Source organism: Anarhichas minor, unplaced genomic scaffold (assembly GCF_050575085.1).
Source record: "Anarhichas minor isolate MPS153535 unplaced genomic scaffold, ASM5057508v1 ptg000017l, whole genome shotgun sequence".
Classification (NCBI taxonomy): Eukaryota; Metazoa; Chordata; class Actinopteri; order Perciformes; family Anarhichadidae; genus Anarhichas; species Anarhichas minor.
Window position 1 is genome coordinate 10,269,518 of NW_027466463.1, and position 9,321 is coordinate 10,278,838.

General features: G+C 41.1%; 1 protein-coding gene across 1 annotated transcript; it reads left to right on the forward strand.

Annotated features, from left to right (window-relative positions):
- Window positions 1-2,767: 2,767 nt before the first annotated feature.
- abi3b (ABI family, member 3b) lies at window positions 2,768-9,308 on the forward strand. The gene is given in 9 exon segments (XM_076092769.1): window positions 2,768-2,911; window positions 3,066-3,233; window positions 3,698-3,877; window positions 4,562-4,926; window positions 4,928-4,974; window positions 5,937-5,994; window positions 6,283-6,334; window positions 8,509-8,682; window positions 9,117-9,308. Coding segments are annotated over 9 exon segments (1,380 nt in total).
- Window positions 9,309-9,321: the final 13 nt, after the last annotated feature.

Genomic DNA, 9,321 nt, shown 5'->3' on the forward strand with positions numbered 1-9,321 from the left:
GTTCAACTAAAGGAAAATGCAGCAAAAAGCCATAATTATAAAAACAGTAATCAGTATCATGATTGTGAACAGTAAATCTCTATCTTCTCTTTCAACACAAATTACATGGTGGCTAAATTATTTCTATGGTAACATTTTTTGACTCCAGATTGTGCTGAACGCAGAGAAAATGAATGTTCAATAAAGGAATAAAGTCGTCCATAATCTCTTATCAGTAGATAATGATCCTGATGACTCTGTAATACGAGCTCCAACACATTGGAATAAGGTGTATTGTTCATATCATATCATCATATCAAACCTGGCAAAAGTTTGGATTACTTTCAAAGGAGAACTCAGACGCATGTGAACAATTATCAGATCCTTAAGAGAACATTAGCTAATTATTATTAAATATATAATTTCAAAGTCATTAGTACAAGGCTAGTGCAATTTGGTATCAGTTTTATTTGGATACTCCAAAGCTTACATTTAATAGACCAGAAGAAATTAAATAATTCCACCAAAAAAGGATAAAAGAAAAACAGGAAGATAGATTAACAAGTAGAAGAGCCTAGAGCCATGCTAACATGCTAACGGCCCTGTGAGCCTGTACTTTCGCTCAGTGGTGCTTTAAGCTAAATGCTAATATCAGCATGCTAGCATCCTCACATTACAAATTCTAACATGTTGATGTTCGGCCGGTGATGTTTACCACGTACACCATCTTACTTTCGTGTGTTGGCATGCTAATATTTGCTAATTAGCACTGAACACAAAGTATTGCTGAGGCTGATGGCAAAGGGATCACCAAAGTTATTCATCCTGTATATTAAGGGGCAACCTGCTGGTGGTGCTAAATGAAAGGCGAGGGTACATCAAAGTCTTTAGGATCTGTCCCCCCCCCCCCCCCGACCATGAATGTCTGAATAAAAATTCATGGCAACGCATCCAATAGTTACTGTAAAGTTTTAGACCAACGGAGCAACCAACTTGCAGAACGTTGTTGTCATTAACCATTCCTTTCCCCTCATTTCCTGTCATCTCTTTACTGTCAGCAATCTTACAAAGGCATAAAATGCACCCCAAAATATGGAGCTGAGGTCAGTGTACAAAGGTCTGTAGAGCTGCAGCATGTAAACAGTCAAGTGGCCCTTTGTCAGACATCTAGTAGTCACCTGATAGTCAGGTATCAACACTAAACTGTATCCAAATAAAATGTTATTGTGGTTTGTCACATGGCTCAATAAGGTGAAAGTGTCCTGCTAGACTGGCACATGGGAAAACATGTGCACTAATCAGATGCATTGTATCAGACTGGATCGTGCGCATGTAATCCAACAGAAACCTCTTTAAAAACTGGAGTTGGGCCACTGTGAACTTGTGCATGAATGCAAACACAATCAAGGATGCTGGGTAATTTAACTTGTTTACAGGCCAACAGGATATCCTGAACAATGCAGTGTGTTTTGACTTTGGCTGAGCATTTTGTCATCATGAAACACATTTAGAAGTGAAACATTATCCGATCCAGCTGGTTCACACTTATGTTATACTGTCCGTGGCATCATTTATCATCATCATTATCATCATCATCATCATTCATAATGCAGAGTACGAAGAACGGGGTCACGCATTTTACTTTCATTTGAATCTCTCAGAAACTGCATCCCTTATAGATTCCCTTTCAATCTGTACTTAAAGCCTAAAATGTCATGTAGGAATGGAGTGACCTTACTCTCCTTTCGCTTATTCTGTTCAGAAGATATGAGCTGTCAAATACGCCCTATGCCGTTTAATTTAATGTGGAAGAATAAAAAGCAACCTTAAAAATGTATTTAAAACACTTTTATATGATGTCTCCAACATCGAGAGAACATAAACAGGAACAATCAATGTAGTTATACTCAACTCATCCTTATGTCAGTCTCTCACGCTCAGCTCCATGTGTCAACAAACCCATGAGGAAAATGCGATAAGCATCCCCAACTGGGATTTGTTTTTGCTACCGACTAAGCTAACAACCACATGTATGGAAAAAAGCCCATCTAAACTATAGCTCTCCCTATTGTTTAATGTTAACAATGCTTTATAATAAACCCATTGTGTGAACGCCTAGAATAGAATCACAGTAGAGCTGGCTCTTTACATTTCAACATGAAGAAAAAAACACTAAAAGTACTCTCACCGCAATGTGTCTCACTCCTGAAATTACCCTGTAAATCATCTCTGACACCATTTCTTAAAACTGTGTTTCAACATTTGAAACAGTGCCCTCTAGGGAGTGAAGTCTAATGAGTGCGACAACCAACCCCGCTCTCCCTTACAGTCAGACTCTTGAGAGGGACACTTTTCTCTGCGCTGCACTGACCTCTAGCGGATTCTATAAATAACACAAGTGGCTCGTGAGACGTGATGCGATGCACACCTGGTATCACATTATTATATACATTATGTTATAATATAAATAATAGTATTGCCTCTGTGACGATGTTATAAAGATGAATATATATATATATATATATATATATATACAGTATATATGTATATAAGGTACATCATGGTTGCTTCTGGATCACCTGTTTCAATGGATATGTACCTGATGCAGCGAGCCCTGCCCTGAGACCAGCTGCTCTGGAAATCTTTACCCTGCGGTAATTCCGCCTTTTACCGCCGACATAACAACTCCCTACCTTGGCTGACTGTTGCCAAAAGAGGTTTTACATCCTCCTCAACAGCGAGAGTAAATACTTTTTTTTAAGGGTTTTGTTGAGCAGGCAGCGCCAAAATGGGAGAAATGACGGAGCAAAATAACTTTTCTGAAGTTATTACTCGGATATTTAAAGAAGCGCCGGCTGCCAGGAAGGATCTTGTTGATAACCACAGCAACCTCCTCCGCGTCGCAGATTACTGCGAGAACAATTTTCTCCAGGTGAGTTATGCTCGTAAAAAAATAAGTGCCCTTTAAAAGCATAACTATGGCATACTTTTAGATATTTATGAGAAGCCTTTGAAGCGTGTAACAACATATCGTTGTAATATATATATATATATATATATATATATATATATATATAATCGTTCAGGCAGAGGATTCAACCAAGGCTGTTGAGGAGGCCAAGGGCTTGGCTGCCCAGGCTCTGGCCAGTGTGTCATACCAGATCAACAGTCTGGCCAGCACCCTGCTGAGGCTGCTGGACTCCCAGTTCATGCAGATCAGTGACATGGAGTCCTCAGTCAACCTGCTGTCACTGGTGAGTCGCACATTTCACCTGAAATGCTCCACACCTGAGGTCTGCGTGATGTGACCCTTGCATAGATAATAATATCCGAGGCACAGTCCATAGAAGGTTGGACCATGTCTGCTCTGTAGTTGTTGAAATGAAAAAAAATAAAGAAATAAAAGTTGTATTCACTGCACAAAGTGACATATTTAATTTGAATTAACTATGGTTTTATTTTTGTTTTAATAAATTAGTGATCTGCATTTGTTTTTTGCATGCTTCACCTTCAGGAACTCAAACTAAAATACAAATATCTAGAGTCTTACTGTTGGTTGTATAGTTACAGTGCTTTTGTTCTCCTGGCAGGTCCTTTAATCTGTGGTCAGTGTGGTCGCTGTGATCCATCTGTTTTATTGTTGAGAGAGAAGAAAGAAACTCTCTTGAGGGGGACAAGTGGTGTGAAAATCTTGTGTTCACACTGTGCTCTGGTCCAGGCTGCTGCTATCCACTTCGAGACGGTTGCCAGGAGAGAGATCGGTGCTTTTACTACTCCCAAAAACAGGAGCCGCTCCAAGCTTATGACCCCACCGACTTCAGGCAAGGAGGCAGCGAGCAGCTACACAAGAGTGCCACTGTCGTTCTCCATCTTGGACTTCACTGGCCACTGTTTTGGGGTAAATTTGAAAACTAAATTTGAAGACAGAATTGTGTTTCATTATTTCCCATTAGATTAAGGATGCCGAGCACAATGCATCCCCCACCCCCCATGTTTTTTTTTCACCTTCATTCATCTTCTCCCCACAGATCGCTGAGCAGCCCGGAAAGAGAACAGTCACTACTGCAGAATACTCTGTGTACGTATAGATAAAGTTCTCCTTTTCCCTGTTATTAGCAACACTACAATTAAACACTCCACTACGATACTGATTATTATAATATGGGCATAGCATGACCTGTATCCATTATGATCATGTCTGAAAGGTTTCTCTATTATGGACTAAAGAAGCATTTTGGGAAAAATGCAAATTCACTTTTCTGCCGAGAGTTAGATGAGAAGATCGAGGCCACCCTCATGTGTGTCCGTTAAATATAGGGCAACAACCTGCAGCTGGTTAGCTTAGCTCAGTTTAGCATAAAGACTGGAAGCAGCTAGCACGGCTCTGTCCGAAGACAAAAGAAACACCTATAGCATCACCTCTAAAGCACACTAATTAACATGTTATATCATGTTATATCATTAGTCAGTACAGATAACAATGTTCCCAACATGTGGAACTATTCCTTCAGAATCTAAACTGTGTCACTCTCAGGATGTCATGATGGCTCACAGTACCTGAAGGTCTATTTTGTGTATGCAGATCCAGTCTGGGCATTGCTGTGCCTCCACCATCAGTCCCCACCTTGCGAACCGCCTCCGACCCCATCAACGGCAGCCCGCCTCCCCCACCTCCTCCTACTGCTGATTTGGACCCCAATATGCCCGCTCCCCCTCCACCACCACCACCACCTCCCTCTTCCTCCATGGACACTGGCCTCCCCCCACCACCGCCGCCCTTCTCCACCTCACCCACATGTCTCCCCCCGCCTCCCCCTCCACCGCCAGGCTGTCCATCAAACGGCTCCTACCCGCCTCCACCTCCTCCTGTAGCAGGAGCTGCATCCCCTCCACCTCCTCCACCACCACCCCTTCACACTGGCACCTCTGGTATGGTGCCGCCACCCCCCTCCACCTCCACCTCCCCTACGCTAATGAACATTATGTTATTGGATGGTTTTGTTCCAACTCACAGGCATGCTCGGTTTTGCTATTTACATGTGTAAAACATGTACAGCTGCATGGAAATATTTTCGGGCCTGAGAGCAACGTTAAGCATAAATAAAAAGCTTGAAAAAGTGTGTGTAGTGGTTTACCTTGAGCTCTTTCACATGTGTTAAATGGCTCAGTGTGAGCCTCAAATGATATTTTTTCTCTGGGACAGAAAATCCTGCTTCAAAGTGAAACGTGCTGCGCAGAGAGCTGCAGTAGAAATACCTCCAACATGTTTCAACTATACCTTGACTGCATTCCAAAGAAACAAGTTGAAACAGGGACTCTTGTGTTGTCCTGTTATGTGATTTCCCCCTCCTGATTACCTTTCTGTGTTGTCGATCTCAATCTATGTTAATCAGTAAGAGTCCCCTTAACAGCCAGCGGCCTTTAGCCCACCGTCATTCTGCCGTGTGGTGAGAGCAGTGTCAATGATAAGTTGTTTACGTCACCGGCTGCAACCTCGGTGAGTTCTTCTACTTTAAACAGGTCAATGAGGCTATAAAAATGTCTGTTGCAAGTCAAGGCTCTACTTATCCTGCTCTGCATGGCTTGTACTGGAAGGTAAGCTTTGTTTTCAGCATGTTAAGTTATTCAAATAAGTCCGAGACAGCTAATCCAAACTTGTTAAATAATGTTTCTTTGTTCTGTTTTATATTTGACTTTATTAAAGGCCTGAAACCTTAGGAGCAGTCTCATCGTACGAGGCCCATTCTTGTATATTCATCAAAAAAGGAAAGGAAATTGCCACTGCCTTTTACTGCTGATTACTTTTACTTTAATACAAAGAGATAAAGAGCTACCTTTGACCTGTATAACTGTGTTGCAAAACAACATTAACTTGCATGACCAAAATGAGTAAAATGGAGTTACAATCTTCAACTTTAAAATTGGATTTGTCCTTTTCTTTTTGTCCTTTTCCTCAGGTGTGAAGCCTGATTTGGAAAATAAGACTGCCATGGTCACTTTTTATCCTGCGATTGAGTAAGTATTCCCTCAGATTAATTTGTCTTATTTATACATTATTATTGTATGCGTGCTGCTCGTGTAAGCTGTCCGTTATTTCAGGATCCCCATATTGTGCGCTGGTATCGTTCTTTGGGTTTTTTGTTGCCATTTCGCAAAGAAGCACAGAGAAGCAGAAGGCTGGCCCCCGAGGCCCACTGACTCTTCATCTGTGTACGTCATCCCCATATATGAAGAGGATCGGGTGGAAGAAGAACACGAGGAAGTACTGGACATATATGAAGTATATTTTCGGCCTCCTTACAGAAACCCTCCCATGTACTGCTCAAGAGATGTCAGTCCACCTCCTCCATACAGGGTACAGTGCTGTATGCATCTTCTGTGCCTTCTTACGTTCATCATATTTCATGATGAGGACAATCTGGAAACAGTTGTACGAGATTTCATCGTCAGCAGCCAAATTGCATCATCTCTAATTAAATGTCTCTCTCTTTTGCAGCTTGACGCACCATCCCATCCAGACCCCCCACCGTCGTACACAGATCCTCCGGCTTACTCAGAGCAAGCCTGATCTTCCTCGTCTTCCTCTTCCTCCTCTTCAAACACCTTCTAGCTTTAGCAATCCGTATCTTTTCATCCCAGCGTAGGTCTATGGAATCAAATAAGAGTCAATACGATGGTCACATTGTGAAATGGTGTTTAGAAATGACTTCAAAACATGTCGTTGTGAATCAGCTTTTGTAAAGCTGTCTGCACGGGGAAATGAGATTGTGAATTTGTAGCGGGAAAAAATAATGAATGTTGAATTTCAGCCCTACTTTTAAACTAAGATCGGGGCCAAAATTTATTTTTTATTAAATACACTTTCTGCTTGTATGAGATAAGTTTTATTTGGGACATATGTGTATAGGATTAATCTACCTGTAAGCAATCCGCTTGATGGAAAGGAGAATCTTTATACGACTGATACAACTAGTGAATCTTCTAGAACAATCCAACTAAAACACCCCCGTATGCATGCATGTATGTATGTATGTATGTATGTATTTATGCATGTATGTATGTATGTATGTATTTATGCATGTATGCATGTATTTATGCATGTATGTATTTATGTATGTATGTTTTGTCTAAAGAGGTAAAATATTTGAGTTAGGGCCTTAAGTACTGTGGTTCCTTTTTATGTATGTAATTTATTCAATTAATTTATACTTGTGAATAAAATCAATTTAAGAAATCACACTTGAAATGTACAACAATAGTGTTAAGTTTGGTTTTCCAAGCAAAATAGGCAAAGTAGGAAGATGGGTTTCAGGCCAGATAGTGCCAAGAATTCAGCCATCACTATTTTGTCGCTATTATGACAAAGTTTGCATACCGTGAGTAGAAACAGAGCAGCGGTCTGATATTTGTCCCCTGAAGCCATAATTATTGGTTTACTGCAATAAATAGCAATCGTTCACAAATCTATCCTTTTGTTTTTTCACACACTAGAAATATACAAGAGACATGAGCACACCTCTAAGTCCTGTGTCTTTAAAAAAGACAATAATGCTGTAAAAGCTCCTCAGGTTGTGCACTTCCCTAAGTGACGCATAATCCTTCGATAGCAACCCTGAGGGCAGGACAGTTTCTGTATGTTTTGGATTCTCAAATACGGTAAGGACTCATCCCACTGTAACATAATGATCCACGGATCTTCTAATTCTGTATCGTTAAGGTAACATATGTTAGAATTATGTCAATTCTATTTTTTTTCTTCATATACTGTTGTCATGAGCAAAAGACTTATAGGATGAAGGTCCACTGTTGTTAAGTTGTTAAACTCAGACGGTATAAAGTCAAACTGTAGGCTGGTCATTAATGCTACTTGTTAAACTCCGAACGTCTTGATTTAACTTTTCTACTTGTGCTGAGCAGTTTTCAAAGGGTTTTAAAGTGGAATAATTGATTCAGGATCACTTCAGGTCACAACACTGTGATTGGACAGTTAGTCTCGAACAATTGTTTGGGTGCGATTGAAGCTGTAACGGCTGACACATCGTCATATCCTGTGATGTCAGCTCACACGCACTCACTGATTGTTGTCAGTTGACTTATCAGTCGTTCTTTCACTGTACCTACTGTATCCATTTAATAGGAATTAAAATTTGAATTGTATTCCAGAACAGATTGTGGATGTAATTGCATTCAATCGACATTATTCTCATTTCAAAGATTAGTCACACTGTCAATGAAAGAACATTTTTCACATAATTGTATTGTTTTTGATCCCCTCCCCTTCACAGTAATGTCAGCAATTTGACATAAATTCCAGCCATGACTGGGGCAGTGAATATCGTCCAATATCTGTAAGTAGTTTGATAAAGCCAAGAATGTATCCCTCCATACAGGAAGGGACTTTTTTGTTTTGACTTGAGACACAAAAATAACTCTATAGTTATTAAGTCTTGAAAATGATGGCAATGTGCTCCTAGATTCCCAGCCCTGATGGTGTCCCTAGCTGTGGTGCTCCTCTGCTTCTATCTGCAGGCAAGAAAGAAACGAGCAGCGTACGACGTCACCATACCGACACCGCATGGTGACAACTCGTCTTCAGTGCTCTACACGGTTTCTTACCCTGAAAATCGGGCAGAAGAGGACAGACATTACGACAGATTCCCTCCTCGGTACAGCACTGTGGATCACCCACCCCCATACTCACTGGTGTGTTTGCCCTCACTACAGTCACCCTCAGTCACTGCAAACTGACTCAAACTACTCGTCTGTTATTCATTAATATTCCTAACACATAGGAGCACCTAGGTAGTCAGAGCCATATTGTGGTTCTGTAAGTTGTCTAAGATATACATTTTGGGAAATATGCTTAATTGCTTGAGAAAAATGAGAAAATTGCTCTCTCGAGTCATGAGCATGTGTCGATCTTCTCATCTTACTCTCAAGCAAGAAAGCCAATAAGCATATTTCCCAAAATGAACTATTCCCTTAACACTGAAAACTGCTCTGTGTTCTTTCTAAGGTTAGTAATGTAGAGCTTCAGGCTCATTCTTTCTGTATTATTATATGATTTGAAATATGTAACCATTTTAAAATGAACTGTGTGGCTACAGTACCATTGTACTTCACTGTCTTTCATGCAGTTCGACCCCAAGCTGACGAGTGTTTGGCCAGGGGGCTCGCCGCACCCCTACGAGATGTACCCGATAACGCTGCCTCTGGAGCCTCATCGCTGGACGACGTCCACAGCAGCTCTGCGTCCAACCCCACAACCCTCATCCAGCACCCAAAACCCCCCACAGCCACAGAGGCTGCAGCAGGCCTCCATCGGTTAATATCCATAGCAAC